Here is a 27,526-nt window from a genome sequence, read left to right as displayed (position 1 = left end):
GTCTATAGGAGGCGGGGCACAGACGGCAGCACAGGAGCATGATGGACGGCTATGGGAGGCGGGGCCCAGACGCTGCAGAGACATGATTGACGGCTGGGAGGCGGCTGATACAGGGGGACACATCATACCTATGGGACGCATTACAGGTATGAGGACCTATTTATAAAAGTTAATATTTTGGCGTTACTGAGGGTCAGAAACGGAAGAGCCACCTTCACAGATTGCAGCCTTAGTGCTGCTGAAGGTGGTTCTTTTAGTTAAAAACACCCAGGGGGGGTGACAGGTTCCCTTTAATGCTGGACAGTTACTACCTAGTTGCATTATAAACTAACCAAGAAGTCAGTGCTCCGAGAACTGAACTCTGTTCAGAAAGAAGCAAATAATTTTACACTTCAAATAATCATTAAGAAAAAATAAATAAAAAGACTACACAGCAATTGGTATACACATATACAGTACATTGAGAGAAATGAATCTCATTAAATAGGAACCTGGAGAGTCAAATCAATATTAGACAAGCAAAACAAGCTTGATACCCCCTTATGGCAAGTACTGCGGTGATTGTACAGAGTCCTCAACGGTTCACAGGGGGGAAAGATGACCAGGTAAGAACTGTTATTCCTTTACACCACAGAATATAGATTCAAGATTCAAAGAAGCTTTATTGGCAGGACTAAATACACATTAATTTTGCCAAAGCAGGTGTACAGAAGGGAATAGGGATAGGGACTGTAGGGATGTTGGGAAGGGGCTGTAGGAAAGGTGGATGGGGCAGATCCAGGTTGGGGCTATAGAAGTCCATGGCATAGGGAAGGTGGATGGCGGCATGGGGGCAGATCCAGGATGAGGCTATAGAAGTCCATGGCATAGGGAAGGTGGATGGGGGATTGGGGCATATCCAGGGTGGGGGCCATAGAAGTCCATGGCATATCATAGTTCTCTTTCTCGCAGTCTATGGCATTCGTTCACATATTGCGCTGCTATCTCCACTGCTCTCTCTTCTTCCCCCAGCAGGATGTATGTTTTCTCTTCCTCCTTCATGGTGGTGAAATCCGGGAAGAGATGTGAGAGTCTCCTGAAGTGAGTGTCCCTCACTGCTGAGTACTTGGAGCAGTGTAGCAGGAAGTGGGTCTCATCCTCCAGGGCCTCCTGGTCACAGTGTTGGCATAGTCTTTCCTCCCTGGGCTTGTATATAGACATAGCAAGACAGTAAAGGTTTACAGCATAGCTCTGATGACAAAACATATGTAGCCTTTGGTCAGTGATCATTGATCTCATACATGTAGCGAGACTGCCATCTGCTGCATGAAAATTGAATAATTTTTCTGATGGAAAGGAAGCTTATTTGTATGGAAATATTGCTGAAAACAAAAAAATGTGTTGTTCTTTTGTTTCCTAGTTGCATACAAAGAGAACAAACACAATTAATTCTATCAGGTGTTAAATGGGCTTCTGAAATTCTTCAAATGTTTTATTAGACCTAAACCAGTAAATCAATATGAATCCCTTAGGTTCACACATAGCGGTCGCATCAGAAAATGTAACATATCTAAAATATTCCTTGTGTTTCCAGAGGAGCAGTTTCTACTGTGTCATATACAAGAACTACAGTGCAATACAATCTACCAAACACTGAGGCTCAGGGATGCCACTATACTAGCAACATTTTTGGGCCCACTTGAGACTTTGCCCAGGCTCCACACCAGGTCCGCCTCCACCAAAACTCCGCCTCCACTCCTCGAAATTTCCACAGTCCAACCGCCCACTCTTCAAAAAACTCCTCCCCAATCACACATTTAGGCTATGTGCACACGTTGCGGATTGTAAGCGTTTTTGCCACGTTTTTCCGCCGTGAAAACGCTTACAGAACGCAACTTATTATATTCTATAGCATTCCGCACATGCTTTGCTAATGCTGCCTATTTTTCCGCAGTGGAATCGCATCGCGGAAAAATACGCAGCATGCTCATTCTCTGTGCGGAATCGCGGCGATTCCGCACATATAGGAATGCATTGATCCGCTTACTTTCCGCATGTGGCTATGGCCACCATGCGCAAAGTAAGCGGATCATGTGTGGATGGTATCCAGGATCTGGAGGAGGGGAGACTGTCCTCCAGGCCCTGGGTACCATATTCCTGTAAAAAATAGAATTAAAATAAAAAATAGTGATATACTCACCTTCTGGCGGCCCCCACAGCCTTCCCGGTCCTTACCGATGCTCCCGGCAACTCCCGTTCCCAGTGATGCCTTGCGACAGTGACCTGTGATGACGTAGCGGTCTCGCGTGAGGCTACATCATCTGGGGTCATTGTCGCAAGGCATCGCTGGGAACAGGACTTGCCAGGAGGATCTTGAGGCTCGGGAAGGCTGCAGGGGCCGCCAGAAGGTAAGAATATCACGATTTTTAATTTTTTTTAACATTATATCTTTTTACTATTGATGCTGCATAGGCAGCATCAATAGTAAAAAGTTGCTCACACTTGTCAAACACTATGTTTGACGAGTGTGACCAACCTGTCAATCAGTTCTCCAAGCGATGCTCCAGATCGCTTGGAAAACGCTAGCATTCTGCAAGCTAAATACGCTTGCAAAATGCTAGTGTTTTGCAGGAATACGCATCCCAATTCCACGTGCGTATTTCCTGAAGCAGGGAGTTGCGGGAATGCAGCGGAAATTTACGCAGCACTTCTGCAACGTGTGCACATAGCCTAACAGTTCTCAATGAACCATATCACATACATAGCCAGCAGCCTTTGTTTTGACCAAAAGATTTTTTAAGTCATTGCCACAACAAGGTAGACTCTTTTGGCAGAGCCCTACTCTACTCTAACCTATTAACCCCTTTCTGACACTTGATGTAATGATCCATCCATGTGACTTGGGCCTGTTTGACTATGGACGGATCATTATGTCATATATTTAATGCGACACTGCGACCGAAGTCGCAGTGATCGCCTTAAAGTTGCGGCGCCATCTTGCCTCTGGGTACATAGTGCCGTCATCCTGGGGAGGGGTGTCGCTGTACGCATGATCGTTTTGACTGGCTGTTCAATTCTGAACATCCAATCGCAGAATTTCGCATTGTTTCAGGCAATCAGATTGCCTGAAACACCGATGTCCGACCCTAGGATCAAGCACTGATCCTAGGCTGGTGCCTGGCATCGCCAGGCATTGCCAGAAAGGACACATCAATCGCACCAATAACAGGGCACAGCCACAGTGTGACCACGCTGTGCCCTGCAGGTGACCTGCCTAGCATCGGAGCTGTAAGAGCACCGATCCTAGGCCGGTACCTAGCAACGCCAGGCATGGCCTGGACACACTGATTGGCGCGATCAACCGCACTGTGACCTGCCTAGGATCAGAGCTGTGAACCAGCGTCACCAGGGCCAGCTCTGATTGGTGATTGATGACATCATCAATCGCACCAATGACAGGGTTTAGCAACGGTATGAGCGCTCTGTGACCAGTCTGTGACTGCACTACAGGTCCTCACACTAGCGTGGTCATGCTACAGAATCTGCTGCTGTACTGGGCCTTGTGGTGCCACAGAAGCCAGTGACACCACAATCCCTGCTGAAGAAAGAACAAAGAACAGAGAAGACAGACAACTGTGTTTTGATCCCTGACCCGTCTGATATCTCTTCATCCACCCCAATCCCTCCCCATACGCCCCTTCCCTTTCCCCATCTTTTTATCCACTCCACCCCCCTTTGCGCTGTCTCCGTGCGCACATCCAGCAGCCGCAGAGCTTTGATTACTGACGCAGTTCACTGATCAGAGCTCGTGCCTGCTGTTTACACTTTTCTTTTCACCGACATTTTTATCTCCCTGATTGCTTTTTTTCTTTTAGCTTTTTCTTTTCAGACAAATGTTTACACCAAGTACTACCTGACACACAAACAGTTAAAAATAAAGAATTGACACAGCCACTATATTCATAAAAAATGTTGTCCCGTTCGTACCAACAACGCTATTCAGTGGAGGAGGCATATGCTTTCCTTGCCTCCGACACTGATAGCGATGGAGAGGGTCCCACGTTTCTTTATTTTTCAGATTCGTCGTCCTCTTCCTCCTCAGGTCCTGCTGAACTGGCACGCAGACGTCCCAGTACAGAAGATGAAGCAGCGCCTCCTATTCCAGAAGATGAACCAGTGCACCCCATTACGGACCCCGTATGGACCTGCCCCCCCCCCCCCCCCCTGAAAATTATGAGCCACTGGTTCCTGATTTTGGGGCAGAATCAGGAATCAAGTTTGACACCACCGGCCTCCCAGAACTAGACTTTTTCAAAGTCTTTTTCACTGAGGATCTTGCTAACCTCATGGTGGGCCAAACTAATTTGCATGCTCATCAGTTTTTAGCACAAAACCCTGGTTCGTCATTTTCTAACTGATCCCCTGTAGATGCAGTTTTGTGGCCTGGTCCTTCACATGGGGATCCTGAAGAAGCCAGAACTTGGAGTGAGGATGTTTTTTACAACACTCCAGTGTTCCGAATGGTCATGGCCCGGACACGTTTTGAGGCCATCCACAAATTCCTGCATTATACTTATAATGCAGTGTCCCCTACATGATGACCCCAACTTTGACCGTCTGTTCAAAGTTGGGCCGGTCATCAAACACTTCAACAAAAAGTTTGAAGTGTACATGCCCCAAAGGGACATCTGCGAGGACGAGTCCTTAATTCATTTTAAGGCACGGCTCAGATTCCGTCAATACCTGCCCTGCAAGATGGCCAGGTACGGAATTAAACTCTATATGCTGTGTGAGAGTACCCCCACAGGTTTAGAGTTTATGAAGGGAATGCCCCCGTCCTGGAAGTGTGAAAATTCCCACTCCTGTCATATTCCTCTTGCACACACAGCTTCGCTCCATCATATTCCCTCATCATGTCCCTCCCCCCGCACACACAGCTCTCAGTCATATTCCCACACACACAGCTCTTCTCCGTTATATTCCCCCCCCACACGCATAGCTCCCCCTCCGTCATATTCTCACACACACACTGCTCCTTTCGGTCAAATGCACCCCCACCTACAGCTCCTCTCAGTCATAACTCCAACACACACAGTTCCTCTCCGTCATATCCCCTTCCCAAAACACAGCTACTCTCAGTCATATTCCCCCCCAACACAGCTCTTGTCCATCATATACCCCCCATCATATTGGCTCGTCATTTCCCCCCTGCGCACTCAGCTCCTCTCCATCATATTCCCCCACACACACCCTTCCTCTAAGGCCGTAGTCACACTAGACAGAAATACGGACAAGTGCTATGCGAGAAAAAAAAAAAAAATCGCATAGCACTCGGACCAATGTAATCTATGGGGCAGCTCCCGTCATACATGTTTTTTTTTTCTCACCTGTATTATACGTGCGGGTGAAATCGCAGTATGCTGCGATTTGCACCGTATTATGCCCGAGACTCGCCAATGCAAATCTATGGATGCGAGAAAAAAAAAAGGATTACACATGGACCATTCGTGTGACTTGCGAGAAATACACACCGATGTCATTTAGAAAAGCCGGCTATTCAGTGCGCTATACTGTAAAATCACACTGACATGTTAAAATAGAATAGATAGAATACATGTATACACATAGTATAGGTAGTCACTGAGGCTGCGCAGACTCCCTGCCTGACCCATGGTGAACTGACAGCGTTGGAAAAAGTTATAAACTTTCCCACGCTAATCAGTTCATCTCTGGTCAGGCGGGGAGGCTGCGCAGGCAGCTTTTCCTTCAGTCCTCTGTGGTTTACAGCCGGGTCGGTCACATTAGCACTGCTCCCGTTTGTAAACTATTTAACCCCTTCAGATGGATTGCAGTGTGGGACATGACTGTACGGCAGACAGGTATGGGATATTGTTGCTTTATTATTTTGGCTTTTTTATAGGAGAACAAGGGCTTTGATTGGATTGGGAGTTAAATAAAGATGGAAAAAATTAAAAGTGTGTTTCTTTCATTAAAGGGAGTCTGTCACCCCATTTTTCGACTATCAGCTGCCAGCACCGCCATCAGGGGCTTATCTACAGCATTCTGTAATGCTGTAGATAAGCCCCCGATGTAACCTGAAAGATAAGAAAAATGAGTTATACTCACCCAGGGGCGGTCGCGGTCCGGCGCCTCCCATCTTCTAACGGTGACGTTCTCTTCTTTGCTTCCCGTTGCAGCTCCGGCGCACTGCTCTGCCCTGTTGAGGGCAGAGCAGAATACTGCAGTGAGCATGCGCCAGACCTCTCCAGACCGGACCGCGATACCCATCGGACTAAAACCGGACCTGGACCGCCCCTGGGTGAGTATAATATAACTCATTTTTCTTATCTTTCAGGTTGCATCAGGGGCTTATCTACAGCATTACAGAATGCTGTAGATAAGCCCCTGATAGCGGTGCCGGCAACTGATAGTCAAAAAATGGGGTGACAGACTCCCTTTAATCAAATAAACACACTTAATTTTTTCCATCTTTATTTAACTCCCAATCCAATCAAAGCCCTTGTTCTCCTATAAAAAAGCCAAAATAATAAAGCAACAATATCCCATACCTGTCCGCCGTACAGTCATGTCCCACACTGCAATCCATCTGAAGGGGTTAAATAGTTTACAACCGGGAGCAGTGACAATTCCCTTTAAAAGTCTTTATTCTTAATCTGTGGGTTTTTTTTTTTTTTTACCCTTTCAGACTAGTGGATTAATAATGGATAGGTGCCATAATTTACCAGGCTTAACGTCGCCTAAGGGTGTGTGCACACGCTGCGGATTCGGCCGCTGCGGGTCTGCAGCAGTTTTTGCTGCGGTGTACAGTACCATTATTTCCTATGGGAATAAAAAAACTGCAGTGCAGACGGAAACATGTCAATTCTTTCTGCGGATTCCGCTGCGGTTGGCCATCTCCCCCATTGTGGAGATGAAAAACCGCAGGGCAAAACCGCAGAGCAATCCGCAGGTCTTTTGACCTGCAGATTTACCTGCGGATTTTACAAAATCCGAGCGGCCAAATCCGCAGCTTGTGAACGTAGCCTTACAATAGCAAGGTGACATTAACCCCTTATTACCCTATATGCTACCTGCTACAGGGCAATGGGAAGAGAGGGGGGTAAGTGCCAGAATTGGCACATCTTACAGATGCGCCTTCTCTGGACTGGCTAGGGGCAGATTATTTTTTTTGAATGGGGGGGGGGGGGGGGGGGCCTCAAAAACCATGGTCACTCTCTAGGCTATTAATATCTGCCCTCAGTCACTATCTTGCCCTCTCTGGCGGAGAAAAGTGCACGGGAGCCCATGTAAGTTTTTTCCGTGAATTAATCCTTTAACACCTACAGCTCCAAATTTCAAATTTTTACACACACACACACACACACACACACACACACACACACACGCACGCACAAACTAAAATTATTAGTGAGGGACACATAAATCTAACAGATATGCAATGGTATGGTTTACTTTATTCATTTCATCTCTCATATCCTGCTGTGTTCTGTAATGATTTTAGAGAAGCCAACAATTGAATTATCGGCTATTCTGCTATCTACCTCTGTATGAAATGAATGTGTGTGTGTATATATCTTCATTTCATAATCAGTGAGATATATATTAAATATATAGAAAATCTCACCGTACGGATGCTTAGATGCGAGAAAATCGTATCCTTGCATTGCACACTGATGACATACGGATCACTGTTCAGGGAACATTTCTGCAATTCTCATCCGTAGAAAACTGACCATATTTTTATACGTTGTGTGTAACTCCAGCCTAAGTCACATTCCCCCCACTGACTGCTCCTCTTTATAATATCCCCCCCCACACACACACACAGCTCCTCTACGTCGTATTCCACTCCACTCACAGCTCTTCATCATATTCCCACTCTGCACACACAGCACCAGCCCATCGTATCCCTCACTGACTGCTCCCATCTGTCATATTACCCCACAGACGGCTCTCATCCGTTATATTCCCCCCCACACAGAGATCACCCCCTGCACACAGAGCCTCTCTCCATTATATTCCACCCCCATACATAGGTCCTCGCAGTCATATTTCCACACATACACACGCAGCTCCTGTCCATCACATTCCTCCCACTTACTGCTCCTGTCATAGTCCCCCACACAGCTCTTCGTTATATTCCTCCAGCACGCCCCCCCCTCTCTGTCATACAACAGTCACACAGCTACTCTCCGTCACATCCCCCCCATCCATATAGGCAGCTCCTCTTGGTCATATTCCCAGCTCGCGCACACAGCTCCGCCATAACACACACACACACTTCTGCTTGAATTCAATACAGGAAGAAGTTTGCTATATTGGCACATTATCAGTTTTGCGCATGAAAATAGTTGAATGACTGGCATAGGAATATAACTGGCACACTATAACATAGGATGTGGTATTTTAGTGTTCCCTTTATTTTTTTTGAGAAGTATAGTTAAGGTGTTATTTTGGTTCTGCTCACTTCTGCATGGGGAGGTGCACATTGCCCATAACATCAGGTTTACTGATACCAGTCAGGTCGCACAGTGGACTCCACCGGTCCATGCTCAGATCCCAATGCGGAATTGATTGACACCGGTATCACTCTAATCCCTTCCTCACATAATGATGTAATAGTATGCCCTTCATACCTAGTAAATGACTTCAACAGCAACAAGTAGAGCTTGCTCTGATCACTGCTGTTTATCCATCTAATGCCATCAATCACTGACGTGGCATGTAAAGTGACAGATGTCCAGTGTGCCCAGGGTCCCATCTCCCACCGATTATACTGTCCACCAACAATGTGATTGTGGAGTGCTGACGGGTTGTCATGGCAATCGGGGGGCCTGTTGAAAGCCCCCATTGTTATCATATAGTCAAAATGACACAAGCTGGGTTCACTAGAGGAGTAAGATTCCAGCAATACAGTAGTATTCCAGTGTATAAAACAAGCGATTGCAGGATGAAGACAAAATAAAATTTAAAAATTTTACTACGAAAATGTTTTTTTTTCCATATCCAGAAAATGTAGTAAGAAAACTATTTACATGTCATTTACATTGCTTAACAGCAACAAAAAAAAAAAGTTAATGGACTACAGAGTTAAGAAAAAAACTGGAAGATCATGTAAACTGACGTTTTTGTCAGGAACAGAAAAAAAAATAAATAAAAATTTGATACCACCACAAAATTATTGTAACAGTACAGATCATTCCCTGAAATAAGGAAATGGTTACAATTTTTTTTTTTTACATGTTTTTGACAAAATAGAAAGAGCTAAATAACTGATAAATGCAAAGAAAAAAAAAAAAAAAAAAAAAAAGGACGATCCATACATTCATCCCTTAAATAGAAGTTAATATTCCAGTCAAGTGGTGTCTTCACGGAAGTCTGCTAGAACTGGAGCTTACAGAAACAAGAGGTACAAAGCGTGCTAAAGCTCCATTTCTTCTTCTTCTTCTCTACTCCACATCGTTTCTAGGTCACAGTTCACATTAGAGGTACATGATTTGTCCGCACCTGTTGGGTTCACTTTCTGGAGAAGCGTTACAGGTGTGCTCTGGATTTTCTTTGTGGTTTCCTTATTAGCTTTATGGCTGCTAACAACGCTGGAAGGTTTAGTCACAAGGAACTCTGGTTGGGGTCTCCAAAGAACCAGCTCCATAGATGGACAATTTCTAAAAATGGAAGGAGTAAAAAATAAGTTATCAGGAAGCTGCGCTCACTGAGAAACAAGCTAATCATATAATCAGTCTGTAATAATGTAATATAATCTTATCTAAATTCTCACTGAATGACCAGGCTCTCACAAAAAGGCCACGGTCACAAGTTCAGCACTTGACTGGCATTTGTGTTTCTAGTCTACTTTTCGCACAAAAACAGATTCAAAATATTGAAAGTATGAACGCGAGCGGAAAAAAAAAAAAAAAATTATATTATATTAAGAATATTATATATATATATATATATATCTGCCTCCAAGAGCCACGGATGGAGCGGAGGTGTGCCAACGGCCGTTAGCCTGTTAAGTGCCGTCGTCCATCTGATTGCGGCATTTAACACGCACTAGCGCACCTGCAGGGGGACGTGCCAGTGACGAGGCACCGATGGGGTGCCATGACTGCTGGGGGTCCACTGAAGACTCCCGTACCTGTAATTACGATTCTCCTGAGAGAGCCAGCGTTTAGGAGATCGTGATTTCCAATATCCACAGCAGTGCTGATGCAGGAGATCGCAGATTCAAGTCCCCTAAGGGACTATTAAATACAGTATAAAGTGGAAAAAAGTGTTTTTTTAAATATTGAAAAAAAAGTTCAAATACCATCCTTTTGCTCTATTAAAAGTGATGCAAAAAAAAAAACAAAAACAGACAATTACTGTATATACTCCTGTATAAGCAGAGTTTTTCAGCACTTTTTTTTTGTGCTGAAAACACCCCCGCCCCCCCCCCCCCCATTTCTTGTCCTTTGTAACCCTGTCAGGGTGAGTAAACAGGCGAGTTATGCTCATTCACCACACTGATTCTTAGCCCGACAGGAGCTTGCTCAGCTATAGAGTAGCTCAAAGCCATCCGCTTCAAGCAGTGTGTTTTTTGGCTGCAACACATCCCTTAGGCCGGGATCACACTACAGTGTGTGATGCAAGAAACTCGCACAAGTCTCTCACATCAGCACCTGGCACTGCTGCCGGAACTCAGGACCGGAGCTGCGGCTGCATGTATTTCTATGCAGCCGCAGCTCAGGTCCCAAGTGCCGGCGACAGCGTCAAGTGATGATGCGAGAGACTTGTGCGAGTTTCTCGCATCACACACTGTAGTATGATCCCGGCCTTAATGTATGTCTAGGTTTGGCTGCAGCCAGAACTAGGCAATGGAGCCATCATGGGGTTCTGTGAGCATTAACCTTTTAAAATCTCTGAACGTCACTGAGATCCAGGCCCTTAGAACTCTACCAATCACTAATAAGACTGCTCTGAAGTGCACCGTTTAGGAGGCAAAAGCACTCATCTCTTGCCAAAATGTGCACACAGAGCAGAGTACAGACTTTCTATTCTATGGAGCTTGTACTCTACTCTGTGCACAAGCTTAGAAGTGCGCTGCTCAGGAGGAAGAAGGGATCATCTCCTGCCCGAGTAGGTGCACATAGTGGATGAAACGTACTCCTCCACACAACAGGACATTTCTGGCGTGTGCACATTCAATTTACATTATAATTTTCGGACCATAAGACGCACTTTTTTCCCAAAAAATTTTTTGGGGAAAAATGGGGGTGCGTTTTATGGTCGCAATATACTTACAAATCCTGTGGCTGGTGCGGGGCTCTGTGGTGTGGTGGAGGCGGGCTGTGCTCCGATGCAGTGGCAGCGACTCTCGGGGCTCCGCCGGCATTTCCTCAAAGCCCAGAGGCCCCCGGACATCCGTTGCTGCCATATTGTGGTGGCCTCCAGGAACATGGCCGCTGGGCCAGGGTCGGCACATGCTCAGAGTCAGATGTTGTCCTGAGATCTTGTTGCCGAGATTTGAATCTGAGCATGCACCGCCCCAGCGGCCATGTTCCCTGAGGCCACAGCAACATGGCAGCAACAGATGTGCAAGGGGGACTCCGGGCTTTGACAAAACCCCTGCACCGGATCACAGCCCCCCCTGCCCCAGTACAGCCCCCTGCTCCAGCTCAGCCCCCCCTCCCCCCAGCACAGAGCCGCCACCACCGCACCAGCTTGGGATGGGATTTCCCGGAGGCCACCGCCCCAGCCTGAACCACCGAACGACCCCTGTGTCCACTCCTCCACCTGTGCTGATCCCTTCCCTGGTAAGCTGATCTCGGACAGCAAGACGGATCCCCATTTGACACTTTTTTTCCCCTATTTTCCTTCTGAAAATTTGGGGTGCGTCTTATAGTCCGAAAAATATGGTATTTCATGCCATGTACTACTTATTTTAGTCCTCTTACACTTCTTACAAATGTAATTTGTGGCCAAACTCATTCAAATGCACTTGCTAGAAATCTCAAAAACAAAGCACTTACATGGAAGCCACAATTTTTTGTGTTAGAGATTCATCCAATCCCTTTTTGAAGCCCTCCACGAGTACATCAGACATGACAAGGGTGGGGAAATGACCGTCTTTTGAGTTATTTTCGTCTTCATCATCGTCCTCAACATCAAGCCTGAAAGGGAGTGTTTTTTTTTTTTTTCATAAAAAAAAAAATTAAGAAAAGAATAAATTAGAAAATATTCAAAATTTAATTGTAAAGGCTTAGCTGTGTTATCAACACTGGATATACTCCATCTCTAAAAAATGGTGGAATTATACTGTGGATCTCTCTGGTGTAGTCTTCACAATGTAAATGTTATACATTGCTTATGTATCAGTGTTGATTAAAGAGGCTGTAGGCTACCTGGACTTTCAAAATTAAGTACTCCCGCTTGTAAAATAAAAATATAATCAGGTCCCGTAATGACACCATTCCAGTGATGTTGGTGTCTTATCTGCTGGCGTTCACGTGGCATGGTCAGAGACTACTGGGTTGCTGTACTCTCATTTCTTCTGCTCATGCAAAGTTCATTCAAGGTTTCATTCAAAGTTAATTATATTTCTCTCTTCTGTTTAATGGAAGATCACCTACAGTAGGAATCCATCAGATACGCGAGATCAGCCCCAGCAATACACACATCCCAGGCAATTTATTCTTTTCACTGAGAACAGATGTTCTTTACTTTTTTTTTTTTAATGACCTTAGCTTGCTACCGGATGGCATGGAAATTGGCAAAGGTCTACAAATGGTCAGTGGGCTCCAAATTATTCATATTCAGCCTTTATCTCATGTATGCTCTAAAGCAGGGTTCCCCAACTCCAGTCCTCAAGGCCCACCAACAGATCATGTTTTCAGGATTTCCTTTGTATTGCACAAGTGAAGCAATTATCACCTGAGCAATACTAAGGAAATCCTGAAAACATGATCTGTTGGTGGGCCTTGAGGACTGGAGTTGGGGGTACCTGCTCTAAAGCATCCAGCATACAGGCCTGTGGATGTAATAGAGGGTTCCTAAACTGGGAAAACCCCTCTAATCAGGAGACAAAGGTGGGCCACAGACCTCCACTAGGAGCAACAATTCATTACACACACGGCCAACAGACTTCAATTTTTGTTGATTAGGACGTGAATAAGCATCCTGTGCAGAAGTCTGCAAGTGTGGATGAGGCTCAGAAGCAGAGGTCCGTCCAGACGTGGTAAACGCCGACTATGTTATTCAGAGGTGCAGTCGGAGTAGGGCTCCAGCCGAGGCTATGAACCCTTTACATGCCAGTCACTCTTCCAGCGACACTTTAAGGTGCGGATGCTAGTGTGCGCATCACTTCCCACCCCCTGCTCGTGATGCAATCACAAGGTACTAATGGGCTACCATGGCAGCCTGAGGCCTGCTGAAGGTTCCCATGGCCGCCATCTTGGTGCTTCTGTGTAGTGGGCCATGATTTTTCCTATATACATCAGGGATCCACCGCCCGGACGTCACTGGGGTGCGGGCCTGGGCTCCACCGCCCGGACGTCACTGGGGTGCGGGCCTGGGCTCCACCGCCCGGACGTCACTGGGGTGCGGGCCTGGGCTCCACCGCCCGGACGTCACTGGGGTGCGGGCCTGGGCTCCACATCATCATGCACCTTCCTTCATAAGTGATGCTATCTATTAATAGTGCTACTCATCAGTGGCAGACATAGGAACCCTTGGGCAAAAACCTGTATGCAGGCCACCTCCTCATTGGTCAAGTACTCACCGTACCGAAATGTTAACTCTCTAACAAATGTTTCCACGGTCTGACAACTTCTGTGATAGATCAGCATAATTATAATAGGAAGGCCATTTAATCTTTGTATTGTTGGTGTGCCCTAATGCCTAGAATGGATCCGACTGCCCATAGCACTCTGTCTACAGTTTAATTTTTATTTACACCCAAACTCTTTTGGCCAATTTAATTGACTATACACGCCATATATTACCTGCTTTCTATTTCTCTAAGTCTTCTCAGCGCAGCATCAGACTGTGATTCTACAGCCACTTCTTCCATGTCCTCTGTTGGAGCTGGGAGCATCATGGCATTGCACTGGTCCGCTACGGTCGGAAGTACAGCGGCTTCCTTCACCTGTGAATGGCTGGAAGCCCAGAATGGCAGTTCTGAGCCTTGAGTAAAAACACTAAGAGCCTGAGATGCTTCAATCACAGATTGTGTAGGGGATGCAGACTCTCTTCTTTTCTTCAAAGGGCAGCTTAGAAGAAGAAAACATTAAGTTACTAATAATGCAACATCAACACCCGTGTGGCATGTCTGTCGGTATCAGCCACGGAAAGTTTATCCCGGTACTGGTCGATCTGTCTCCAATCAACACACGCATACAGCGCTGAGCTACTGATCAATTACATTTTGGGCAGCTTACTATTCTCTTTTTAACCCCTTTACCCCCAAGGGTGGTTTGCACGTTCATGACCGGGCCACTTTTTACAATTCTGACCACTGTCCCTTTATGAGGTCATAACTCTGAAACGCTTCCATGGATCCCGGTGATTCTGACATTATCTCGTGACATTGTACTTCATGTTAGTGGTAAAATTTTATTGATATAACTTGCGTTTGTGAAAAAAAAAAAAACACGGAAATTTGGCGAAAATTTAGAAAATTTCGCAATTTTCCAACTTTGAATTTTTATGCCCTTAAATCACAGAGATATGGCACACAAAAAAACTTAAGTAACATTTCCCACATGTTTACTTTACATCAGCACAATTTTGGAACCAACATTTTTTTTTTTGTTAGGAAGATATAAGGGTTAAAAGTTTACCATCGATTTCTCATTTTTGCAACACCATTTTATTTTTACGGACCACATCACATTTGAAGTCACTTTGAGGGGTCTATATGATAGAAAATACCAAAAAGTGACACCATTCTAAAAACTGCACCCCTCAAGGTGCTCAAAACCACATTCAACAAGTTTATTAACCCTTCAGGTGCTTCACAGCAGCTTTTTGAATATTTAAAAAAAAAAAAAATGAACATTTAACTTTTTTTTTCACAAAAAAATTACTTCAGGTCCAATTTTTTTTATTTTACCAAGGGTAATAGGAGGAATTGGATGCAAAAGTTATTGTGCAATTTGTCCTGAGTACGCTAATACCTGATACGGGGGGGGGGGGGGGGGACCACTGTTTTGGCGCATGGCAGAGCTTAGAAGGGAAGGAGCGCCGTTTGACTTTTTCAATGCAAAATTGGATGGGATTCACGTCGGACGCCATGTCACGTTTGGAGAGCCCCTGATGTGCCTAAACCGTGGAAACTCCCCACAAGTGACCATATTTTGGAAACTAGACCCCCCCAAGGAACTTATCTACATGTGTGGTGAGCACTTTGAATCCCCAAGGGCTTCACAGAAGTTTATAACGCCCGGGCGTGGATAGAAAAAAAAAAACAAAAACATTTTTTCCACAAACATGATCTTTTAGTCCCCAATTTTTTTTTATTTTCCCAAGGGTAACAGGAGAAATTGGACCCCAAAAGTTGTCCAATTTGTCCTGAGTACGCTGATACCCCATATGTGGGAGAAAACTACGGTATGGGGACACGTCGGGGCTCGGAAGGGAAGTAGTGACGTTTTGGAATGCAGACTTTGATGGAATGGTCTGCGAGTGTCATGTTGCCTTTGGAGAGCCCCTGATGTACCTAAACAGTGGAAACCCCCCATAAGTGACCCCATTTTGGAAACTAGACCCCCTAAGGAACTTATCTAGATGTGTGGTGAGCACTTTGACCCCCCCAGTGCTTCACAGAAGTTTATAACGCCCGGGCGTTAAAATAAAAAAAAAAAATCATTTTCCACAAAAATGATACTTTTGCCCCCAATTTTTTATTTTCCTAAGGGTAACAGGAGAAATTGGACCCCAAAAGTTGTTTTGCAATTTGTCCTGAGTAGGCCGATGGCCCACATGTGGGGGAAAAACACTGCTTGGACGCATGGCAGAGCTTGGAAAGGAAGGAGCACCATTTGACTTTTTCAACGCAGAATTGGCTGGAATTGAGATCAGACGCCATGTTGCATTTGGAGAGTCCCTGATGTGCCCAAACAGTTGAAACCCCCCAATTCTAACTCCAACCCTAACCCCAACACACCCCTAATACTAATCTCAGCCCTAACCCTAATGGGAAAATGGAAATAAATACATTTTTTTTAACTTTATTATTTTTCCCTAACCAAGGGGGATGATAAAGGGGGGTTTGATTTACTATTTATGGCGGTTTTTATGTTTGGCAGCTGTCACACTCTAAAAGACGCTTTTTTTTTTATTGTAAAAATAGTTTTTGCATTACCACATTTTGATAGCTATAATTTTTCCATATTTTGACCCACCAAGTCATGCGAGGTCTTATTTTTTGCGGGACAAGATGACGTTTTCAGCGGTACCATGGTTATTTATATCCGTCTTTTTGATCGCGCGTTATTGCACTTTGTTTGGCGGTATGATAATATAGCATTATTTTTTGCTTTGTTTTTTATTTTTATTTTTTAAGGGATTCGCTAAAGGGGTTAACTAATGGGACAGTTTTATAGGGTGGGTCGATACTAAATATGTGTACTTTTAATGTTTGCTTTTTTTATATATATATTTCCAAAAAATTAATTAGGGAATATTTTATTTTTTTAACTTATTTAGCAATTTTTTTTATAAATTATTTTTACACTTTATTACACTGTCCCAGGGTGGGGACATCACTGTCATGTGTGAGATCGCTGATCTGACACATCACAGATCAGCGATCTGACACAGGCACTGCAGCAGGCTTCCTCATGCCTGCGCTCTGCAGGCAGTGAGGAAGCCGGCTCCCTGCAGGCCCCAGAAGGTCCCCGCCGCCATATTGGATCCGGGGACCTGCAGGGAGCAGCTGGCATGGAGCTGCTGCGGGGGTCTCAGGGAAGCACGGAGGGAGCCCCCTCCCTGCCCCTAAACCCCCGGTACACTGTGATCGTGTTTGCTCGCAGTGTACCAAGGGTTAACGTGCCGGGGCGGTCCTTGACCGCCCCTGACACATAGTGCCGGGTGTCAGCTGTGATAATCAGCTGACACCGGCCGCGATCAGCGGCGCTCCCCCGGGGTCCTATGGACGGGATAGTACGTCAGATGTCAGGAAGGGGTTGAAAGAGGCAGAAGCCCCGGCACCTCCCACAATATCTGCCGCTTCCCTATGAAGCTGCTTTGGGGGATGTACTGGGATTGATGAGAAGGCAGTAGCCGTGAGCCCATAGAAAGTTGTTCCTTTTTCTTTTCCCTAACCCTTGTAGCTGGCAGTCCTCTGGTGCCAGGCTCAGGAATACAGACAAACCCTGCTGGGTAATAGTGCTGGTATGCTCCATGTGCTACTTACTCATCATTATCCTCTTGGCACCTGTGCTTTCTCGATAGTCTAGGGTGGCTTAAAAAAAAACAAAATAAAAAAAACAATCTTTAGTATGTGTAATTGTCAAACACTAAAAATATAAAATAGACAAGAAAAAAATATAACTACTAACTGAGAAATATGTAGAGAAATCTTCTGTATTGCAGTTCAGCCATGTTATTATTGTTATCCCAATATCTAATTAAAAGGGGGTATCTGGGACTTTATAGAAAAAAAAATAAAATAAAATGTACCTAAGCACTAACAGGCAGATAAGTTCAACTTACCTGTTTGTTGTCTCTAGCACCGTTCTTCCCCAGCACAGACGGCTCCTGCTGGAAATTCAGAAGCATCGGTCGACGTCACATTGGAGGCTTCCTTTCCGCTCAGTCGACGGAGCAGAACTTCCATCATCATTCTGATTGACAGCCAGATCCCTACTGCCTAACTTGGGGAGCAGGCTGTCAATCAACACAACATCGCAAGTCCTGCCACGTCGTATCAGCAGAGGCTTCTGGATCCCCAGCAGGAGCAGTATGTGACCGCTCTGTGCAGGGGAAGAACGGCTCCGTGCACAACAGGAAGGTAAGTTGCAATTACCTGCCTGTAGTGCTTAGGTACTTTTTTTTTTTTTTTTTTTTTTACGGTCCCTGATATATACCCTTTAAAACATACTGTATTTTTCAGACTATTAGATGCATTTTTTCCCAAAAAAAATTTGGGAGGAAAATAGGGGGTGCGTCTTATAATCCGAACAGAGGCTTACCAGGGGGTTGCGGCAGCGGAACCGGCAGAGGTGTGGCGATTCTGAGGCTCGGTGTCAGCAATGGACATGAGCAGGGTCCCTTCCTCAGGATGCCGTCAGCAGAAACGTGGCGACGCCGAGGCCAAGTGTCCACAGAGAGCAGAGCCGAGTGCATCACCGGTTTCCCTGCGGCTATCTTCCTGAAGCCAACGTGCACAGACAGATCTCTGCGGTCCTCGGCTTCAGGAAAAATGGCAGCCGGACACCGCGCGTGTGCTGATTGAGAACTCGGGGGCCATTTTCCTGAAGCCGAGGGTCGCCAAGATCTCAATCTGTGCAGGAAGATGGGTGCCGAGAAACCGGTGATGCACACTGCTCGGCGTGGACACCGGGCTGTGGCGTTGCCACATTTCTGACGCCGGCATCCTGTAGAAGGAACCCTGCTCCATGCCCTGTCACACCGCCGACACCAGACCTGCAGCATTGCCCCACTTCTACCGCCGCCGGCTTCCTGAGGAAGGGACCATGCCTCTTGTGACCCCATCCTACCACCGCCGGCCCTCAGGTAAGATAACTACAATAAGACGGACCCCCATCTTATAAAAAAAACTTTTTTTTCTGCTATTTTCCACCCCAAATTTTGGGGTACGTCTTATAGTCTGGTGCGTCTTACAGTCTAAAAAAACCTCGGTTATTTGCAGCATGATCCTCTAGACCACCCCTCCCCGAGTGCGCCCTTTCTGCTGTTTGACCGGCCGCACCTCCAACCCCAGTGTTTTGTGAAAAACACAGTCAACAAAACTATACAAAAAAAATTTTCACTACTTAGCAAATGTTCTGCTGCATACCTGGTATCCGTTATTTGAGGTAATGAATGGATCCCTGAAGGATTCTGGTTCTGTTCTTCGACTCCCAGAAATAAACCACCATTTTCGCCAACATAACTGGGGGTTACAATAAATTGATTGTGCATGTAGTGGGATCCGTTACCATTCAGTCCACTACCCATGGGTAGGTTATTTATTTGGCCGAGTTCACTGACCGATGAGCCAAGGATTGAAAGGTCGACTATCCCAGAAGTGGGGGTCCTCTGAAGGAAAGCGCGAGAAGTCTGGTGATGATCCATCCCGTACAACGGCACTGCACCAAATGCGCTGTCAGTGACTGCCATTCCAGCTCCCACCTACAAGACTAGAGATTTAAAAAAAATATGTAAATAAATAATAATAATCTGTAAAATCGAACTTATATACACACATTTCCATGGGCTGAACACATTCACAGGGACTTCACAGCAGATCTTAGCTAGGAACACAATGAGACCCATTGCTCAAAAAAGTATTAGAGGGCTAGGATGATTACCTCCACCACTGTTCTCCAGATTTGCCATTGTTGGTTCCTCCTCTTTTTTTGTAAGGCTATGTGCACACGGTGCGGATTCTGCTGTGGAATTTTCCACGCAGATTTTGCTAAATCTGCAGGTAAAATGACCTGCGTTTTACGTGCAGTTTTCTGCGGTTTGACACCTGTCATGGAGCAGGTGCCAAACCGCTGCGGAATCCGCACAAAGAAGTGACATGCTGCAGAGTTAAAACCGCAGCAAATCCGTGCGGAAAATTCCGCACCGTGGGCACTGCGTTTTTCATTTTACATTGTTTTTAATGGTACTGTACACCGCAGGAGAAACTGCTGTGGATCCACAGCAGAATCCGCAACCTGTGCATACAGTCATGGCCAAAAGTTTAGAGAATGACACAAATATTAATTTTTACAAAGTCTACTGCTTCATTTTTTCTAATGGCAATTTGCATATACTCCAGAATGTTATAAAGACTGATCAGCTTAACAGCAATTACTTGCAAAGTCAATATTTGCCTAGAAAATGAACTTTATCCCCCAAAACACATTTCAACACCATTGCAGCCCTGCCTTAAAAGGACCAGCTAACATCGTTTCAGTGATTGCTCCATTAACACAGGTGTGGGTGTTGATGAGGACAGGGCTGGAGATCAATCTGTCATGATTAAGTAAGAATGACACCACTGGACATTTTAAAAGGAGGCTGGTGCTTGGCATCATTGTTTCTCTTCTGTTAACCATGGTTATCTCTAAAGAAACACGTGCAGTCATCATTGCACTGCACAAAAATGGCCTAACAGGGAAGAGTATTGCAGCTAGAAAAATTGCACCTCAGTCAACAATCTATCGCATCATCAAGAACTTCAAGGAGAGAGGTTCCCTTGTTGCCAAAAAGGCTCCAGGGTGCCCAAGAAAGACCAGCAAGCGCCAGGACTGTCTCTTAAAAGTGTTTCAGCTGCGGGATCGGGCTACCAGCAGTGCAGAGCTTGCTCAGGAATGGCAGCAGGCAGGTGTGAGTGCATCTGCACGCACTGTGAGGCGGAGACTCTTTGAGCAAGGCCTGGTCTCAAGGAGGGCAGCAAAGAAGCCACTTCTCTCCAGAAAAAACATCATGGACAGACTGATATTCTGCAAGAGGTACAGGGAGTGGACTGCTGAAGACTGGGGTAAAGTCATTTTCTCTGATGAATCCCCTTTTCGATTGTTAGGGACATCTGGAAAACGGCTTATTCGGAGACCAGGTGAGCGCTACCGCCAGTCTTGTCTCATGCCAACTGTCAAGCATCCTGAAACCATTCATGTGTGGGGTTGCTTCTCAGCCAAGGGAATGGGCTCTCTCTCAGTCTTGCCTAAAAACACAGCCATGAATAAAGAATGGTACCAGAATGTCCTCCAAGAGCAACTTCTCCCAACCGTCCAAGAGCAGTTTGGTGATCAACAATGCCTTTTTCAACATGATGGAGCACCTTGCCATAAAGCAAAGGTGAAAACTAAATGGCTCAGGGAACAAAACAGAGATTTTGGGACCATGGCCTGGAAACTACCCAGATCTTAATCCCATTGAGAACTTGTGGTCAATCATCAAGAGACGGGTGGACAAACAAAAACCTTCAAATTCAGTCAAAATAAAAGCATTGATTTTGCAAGAATGGACTGCTATCAGTCAGGATTTGATCCAGAAGTTGATTGAGAGCATGCCAGGGAGAATTGCTGAGGTCCTGAAGAAGAAGGGTCAACACTGCAAATATTGACTTGCTGCATTAACTCATTCTAACTGTCAATATAACCTTTTGTTACTCATAATATGATTGCAATTATATTTCTGTATGTGATAAAAACATCTGACAAACACACAAAAAAAACAGAGGCCAGCAGATCATGTGAAAATATAATATTTGTGTCATTCTCTAAACTTTTGGCCATGACTGTAGACCCTAAGATGGCTGTGACCAAGCAATGCGGTATTCTCCAGTTATGTGATGGCAGCTTATCTCAGGGAGAACAAGAGAATTGGGGTCTGAAATCCGGGCCCACTGAGGCCGCGAAATTCCCCTGGGGTCAGCCAAGGGCCAGCAGGGCCACGCAACCCCGCCCCCGGCCTAGGGTCAGCAGGGCCGCGTAACCCCCCACTAGGGTCAGCAGGGCCACGTAACACCCCCCCCCAGGGTCAGCAGGGCCACGTAACACCCCCCCCCAGGGTCAGCAGGGCCGCGTAACACCCCCCCCCCAGGGTCAGCAGGGCCACGTAACACCCCCCCCCCAGGGTCAGCAGGGCCACGTAACACCCCCCCCCCCCAGGGTCAGCAGGGCCACGTAACACCCCCCCCCAGGGTCAGCAGGGCCGCGTAACACCCCCCCCCCCCCAGGGTCAGCAGGGCCGCGTAACACCCCCCCCCCCCAGGGTCAGCAGGGCCGCGTAACACCCCCCCCCCCAGGGTCAGCAGGGCCACGTAACACCCCCCCCAGGGTCAGCAGGGCCACGTAACACCCCCCCCCCAGGGTCAGCAGGGCCACGTAACACCCCCCCCCCCAGGGTCAGCAGGGCCACGTAACACCCCCCCCCCCAGGGTCAGCAGGGCCACGTAACACCCCCCCCCAGGGTCAGCAGGGCCGCGTAACACAAGGGGGGTCAGCAGTGCTGGGACCTGTAGTACTACGGACAGCTCCAGTGACGAGACGCCGCACCACCAGCACAGGCTGTCGGCCGTCACTCACCCGTCTAGGACGTCTCCTCGTCCTCTCGGTGCTGCGCCCCGTTCTCTCTCGTGACTTGCCGGTGCCCCGCACTGTCCTCAGTTGCTCCTCCTCACAGTGGCGGCTCAGCCGCAGCTAGCCATTACTGGGCGGAGCTTCTACTTTTCTAGAACGCTCTGCAAGTTTCTACCGTCCTACCATAGAGGCGGCACTGGGGGTGGGATAGAGAGGATGGGGCGGGGTCTAAAGAGTCACCGAGAAAGAAAAAGTGTCGCTTCTTCTTGTGCCGCCATCTTTTTGGTTACTTTTCTTGACAAGGTGGTTACACATTTAGTAGACCTGTGCTTTTCATGTTTCCACAGGTTGTGCCTAATGAGAGGGTGTAATCAGCATAAATGATACACTACCTAGTTCATGACCTAATTTGCCGGTATTTTACTTGGCGAAAAGGGCTAAGGCTACTGAGCAGGTTTATCAAGTGTTGAAAACTGTTTGCAGCTTACAGTAACCAATCACAGTGCAGCTTTCAGTTTGCCAAATCCTGTTATGATAATGAACTGAAAGCTTCACTGTGATTGGTTGTAATGGACAACATAGCCAGTTAGTTTTGATAAAGAAGGCCATATAGTTGAAAGGGGTGGTTCAGTATTTCAGGAAAATAGGCCGCTAAGTGGTAAATGGTAGGAAAAAGTAGCCTATATGCTGGGCTTCCTGCAGGAACTCTCGCTACAGTCGGTGCAGCGGGCACTTCTTGTACGTTCTAGTCTTCAGCTCATTGTTGGCTCTGCAGCGGCTCCAGGCCAATGTTTCCATCCCACAGATCCCATGTAACACAGGCCTCCCAACTGCCCCAAATCCAGCTGGACTAGCTCGGATTTGGGGAGCTGTCCTAGGAGGTCAGCCCAGATACTGCTCAATACAAAGCAGGAGCGGGGAGCCATAAGCTTCCCACTCCACCAGCAGCCTCTGCCATCTGAGACTTGGTGAAGGACTTTATTTGTTTTTACACTTGATTCTCACAACATTTGACTATCGTCAAAAAGTCAATTTATTTCAGTTCTTCAATACAAAAAGTGAAACTCATATATTAAATAGAGTCATTACAGAGTGATCTACTTCAAGTGTTTATTTCTGTTAATGTTGATGATTATGGCTTACAGCCAATGGAAACCCAAAAGTCATTATCTCCGTAAATTAGAATACTTTATAACACCAGCTTGAAAAAATGATTTTAAAATCCGAAATAGGGGCCGAAGCGTGTGCACGTGAGCAAGAGCAGAGGGTGACAGTCCCGACAGGGAAGGTCCGGAACGGAGAGGTAGCTGCTTCATTGGCAACTGAACCAAGTTGGGAGAGAGAGCTTCGGAAGGAAATCCAGGACATGCGGGCGGAATGGTCTGACCTGAAGAAGAAGCCTTCCGTATCATTAGATTCCCCCGGAAGCCGAACTGGTCATGAGCCCCATCAGGAAAAGAGGCCACCCCACACGGAAGAGCAGCCGACCTGTTTTAACTGTGGGAGCCCTGGACATTATACTCAAGGATGCCCGCATCGGGGGAGATCCCTCTACCGTCGACAGGAGCCTGAGCAGCCAAGGAGAGAGAAAAGTCCCACAAGCTTAGTTTCCCTGAGTCCTCTCGTATGGGCCGAAGCATTAAAAAAATCCTACTTACCGTCCCTGCGCGCCTTCACAGCATCTTGTTCCTGTGCCAGCAGCTCATGTCCCCGCTCATTAAGGTAATGAATAATTACCTCTCTTCATGCCTATGTGAGTGGGGAGAGGTGAATATTCATTACCTTAATGTGCGGGCACCCGTATAGCCCAGCAGCTGCTGGAAGCCGGCGGCTGAAACTGTGCGCGCTATAGAGAAATGAATACTCACTGCCATGCCAGTGCACTGAATATTCATTACTCTTTAGCAGCAGGCACAGGAGTTAGGGCCCCGTCACACATAACGACTCACCAGTGATCCCGACAACAATATCAACGTGTCAGGATCGCTGGTAAGTCGCTATGTGATCGCTGGTAAGCTGTCAAACAGACAACTTCACCAGCAATCAGCACAGCGACGCCGAGCGCGCGGCGTCGCTGTATTCGTTAGTTACCAGCGCGCTGATGCAGGGAGCTGGCAACTAACGTACACATCGGGCATCCAAGGGACGTGCGTCCCTTAGATACCCGATGTGTACGTTAGTTACCAGCTGATCGCTGTTCTCCCGCCTGTCACACGCAGCGATGTCCTGGGCTTTCCTACAGCGATACTGGCAGGGGGGCCGGTCGCTGATCGCTGTCACACACAGCGATCTCGCTGGTGAGATCGCTGTTGTGTCACAAAACTTGTGACTCAGCAGCGATCTCGCTAGCGAGATCGCTATGTGTGACGGGGCCCTTAGTCTCAGCACCCGGCTCCTGCCTCCTGTGATCTGCTGCTCCGCCGCTCCCCCACCGTCTCCTAGTCCTGAAGAAGTGACACACGTGCCCACAGGGAATGCTCTGCGTACTCCCTCTGGCACGCATGCCAAAGGTTCGCAACCACTGGTCTAGATGGATAGAATAGTCGACGGTTGGTGGATAGACACCATGTCCCAACAAAGCTGCAACATCAGCAAGGAGGTGGCAGTCATGTTTTGAGCAAGAATGATGGGAACAGAGACGGTTGACCCCATTAAGGTCTCTGAAGGTTTGTAAATGACCTTGGCAAAGTATATAGTGTTTCTGACTGACCACTTTCTTTTATGGTACAAAAAGAACCATGCCATCCGTAGAAAAATCATCTTCATGCGTGACAATGCACCATCTTATGCTGCAAAGAATACCTCTGGAGTCATTGGCTGCTATGGGCATAAAAGGAGAGAAGCTCATGGAAGCTCACCATCCTTCCCTGACTTCAACCCTATAGAGAACCTTTGGAGTATCATCAAGCAAAAGATCTATGAGGGTGAGAGGCAGTTCAGATCAAATCTGCAGCTTTGGGAGGTTATTCTGACATCCTGCAAAGAAATTCAAGCAGAAACTCTGAAGTTCAATCGAAGCAAAAATTGTGAAGGTGATATCAAATAAGGGGTCCTATGTTAACATGTAACATGGCCTGTTAAGATGTTTTCGATTTGAAAAAGCTTTTGATTTCAGTAAATGTGACCTCTTCACAAACTCAACAAATGACTGTTTTCAGTTCTTTAAAACCTATAAAAGTGTTTGGAAACTCTGTTGTGCAAAATATTGTGGAACAGGTTTTTTAGTTTTGAAAAACAAAATAAAATACTGTTATTATTGGGAGGTTTGTCCAATAAAATTGATGATTTGAACATTATACAGTCTTACTTGCATCGTCCTTTTAGGAAAATAAGAGAAAAATAGCATTTGTTTTGCATAATAATTTGGAACACAGTATACAGTGTCTTCCAATATGGAGATGTGAGACGAATATTGCAGCAGAACAGTAACAACAGTGGTTGTAGACAGATCCGGCCCTCCCCAGTAAAATGGGGTGTGCTGACTTGCACCATCACCTGCTCTTAAGGTACTGTCACACTTAGCGATGTAACAGCGATCCCAACCAGCGATATGACGCGGTCAGGATCGCTGGTACATCGCTAAGTGGTCGCTAGTGAGCTGCCACACAGGCAGATCTCACCAGCGACATCGCTGGGGACGGGGGTCGCTACTTACCTGTCACACCAGGCGATCCTGCGTCCTCCCGCCCGGCTCCACGCTCTTCGCTCGTCTCTCCACAGGAAGCGCCGCAGGAAGCTGACGACGAGAAACAGTCCTGAACGTTCTCGCACGATCAGCGATAACCAGCGGGGGAGCCGGTCGTAGGTAAGTATCAGACACAGCGATATCGCTAGCAATATCGCTATAACGTCATTAGTTATAGCGATATTGCTAGCGATATCTCTTAGTGTGACATGCCCTTTATTCCTGCTATCACACACCGTACTCCAGCGAGACCCCTTTCACTCACTCTCATAGTTTTGGCCTACCTGAATTGGTCATGTACAGTTCCATCTTGGCTTCTGTTCTTCAGGTTCTGGACAAACTATATGACTGGTCCCCATTAGTCTGGTACTGTCTAATTTCACTCTGATGCTAACCACTCTGTACACTACCCACAGTTTTGTGGCTAAAATCACTTGTAGGGAAAGCCCTTGCAGTTTCACTAAGATTCCGCTCACGTCACTTACTTCTCCAAGGATTGGCAGGGTCTGTTGCTTTCTCTAGCCAGCAGCACTACTCATCTGTCTCAGTCTACTTTCCCATGTGATACATCTTACTCTTACCAAGCCTACTCAACTCACACTGTCCCTGGCCACGCGCCTCGCAGACACTATGTCACACAACACATTTTCCACTATGTCAACATCTTCTAGTCTCTTACACATGGAGTGGGGGGGGTCACTACCAGATTATGCGGTCAGAAGTTGAGGATTAATGTAGAAGAGGGTAAATGGAGACGTTAGAATAACCCGAAGTTGAGAATGTACCTGACGGAGGTAGTATGTTTATATTATAGAATATCATAGTCTGTCCGGACCCATTTAATAATTGTGTGAATATACAGCCCAGGTAGAGTTGTAGACAGAGATGAATGAGAAACTATAGGGGCAGTCATTAACCAACCATATACCTTAATGACCACATTACTTCTTGCTCTAACTATAGACCGATCTTTTAATGAGTTATCTCTCTGCTACTTCTCAACACTTTAAGAATATGTGCACACTTTGTCTTTTTCAGGTGGGTCCGCTGTGAAAACCACCTGAAAAAGCACTTAAAGCATGGCAAAAATAATGAACATATGCACTGCAATGTCAGACTTTTTGCTGTGCATATCTGTTTTGTCTTTTTAAGCATATCTTGACATCTTCAGACTTAGAAAGCCCCAAAGCAGCTACAAGAAGTGGCCCAGCCATTCTTCAGATGGCTTCTGCTTGGAAGCCGCTCACTATCCTATACATAGAAGTAAAAATGAAAATGCTGGCGGCAAGCAAAAAGATGCCAAAATAGTCACAAGCATTTTCCTGAAGCATCTCCTGGTTGGTAAACTTGATGGGTACGCCAGCGTTACACTTAATTTACACTTTACAGAAACAGTGAGTGTTCTTGGGAGAAGAAACAATGCAGTTATAAAGCTGCACCTAGATAAGTTGTCCAAAAACCACTCAATGTACTTCTAGGGTTTATTCACATATATAGCTTGACTTGTGTGTAAAACCTACAAACTGCATTGGTAAAATTGCATGTTATTATTATTATTATTATTATTATGCATTTATACAGCGCCATTTATTCCATGGCGCTTTACATGTGAAAAGGGGAA

General features: G+C 46.3%; 1 protein-coding gene across 1 annotated transcript; it reads right to left on the bottom strand.

The window, feature by feature from the left end:
• Positions 1 to 638: 638 nt before the first annotated feature.
• Positions 639 to 22,407, bottom strand: CCDC117 (coiled-coil domain containing 117). The gene is made up of 7 exons (XM_073558544.1): positions 22,227 to 22,407; positions 19,001 to 19,343; positions 17,396 to 17,443; positions 13,983 to 14,249; positions 12,012 to 12,152; positions 8,102 to 9,665; positions 639 to 1,230 (listed from the first exon to the last, which is right to left on the bottom strand). Exons 2-6 carry the CDS (start codon positions 19,321 to 19,323, stop codon positions 9,422 to 9,424), a joined length of 1,023 nt encoding a protein of 340 aa, XP_073414645.1. The 5' UTR covers positions 19,324 to 19,343; positions 22,227 to 22,407; the 3' UTR covers positions 639 to 1,230; positions 8,102 to 9,421.
• Between the last annotated feature and the right edge of the window lie 5,119 nt (positions 22,408 to 27,526).

The sequence above is a fragment of the Dendrobates tinctorius genome, unplaced genomic scaffold (assembly GCF_039654945.1).
Source record: "Dendrobates tinctorius isolate UK_male_01 unplaced genomic scaffold, ASM3965494v1 ptg000003l, whole genome shotgun sequence".
In the NCBI taxonomy this organism is placed as follows: domain Eukaryota; kingdom Metazoa; phylum Chordata; class Amphibia; order Anura; family Dendrobatidae; genus Dendrobates; species Dendrobates tinctorius.
This window is presented reverse-complemented; position numbering and strand designations above follow the sequence as displayed.

What these genes read in the sequence shown, in the direction of transcription:
- CCDC117 (XM_073558544.1), bottom strand. Translation starts at nt 19,323, where the DNA reads ATGGCAGTCACTGACAGCGCATTTGGTGCAGTGCCGTTGTACGGGATG. An exon ending in TGCCAAGAGGATAATGATGA is followed by an intron (nt 14,250 to 17,395) that starts GTAAGTAGCACA and finishes TCTTCTTCTAAG; the next exon opens with CTGCCCTTTGAAGAAAAGAA. An exon ending in CAAAAAATTGTGGCTTCCAT is followed by an intron (nt 9,666 to 12,011) that starts GTAAGTGCTTTG and finishes TTCCATTTTTAG; the next exon opens with AAATTGTCCATCTATGGAGC.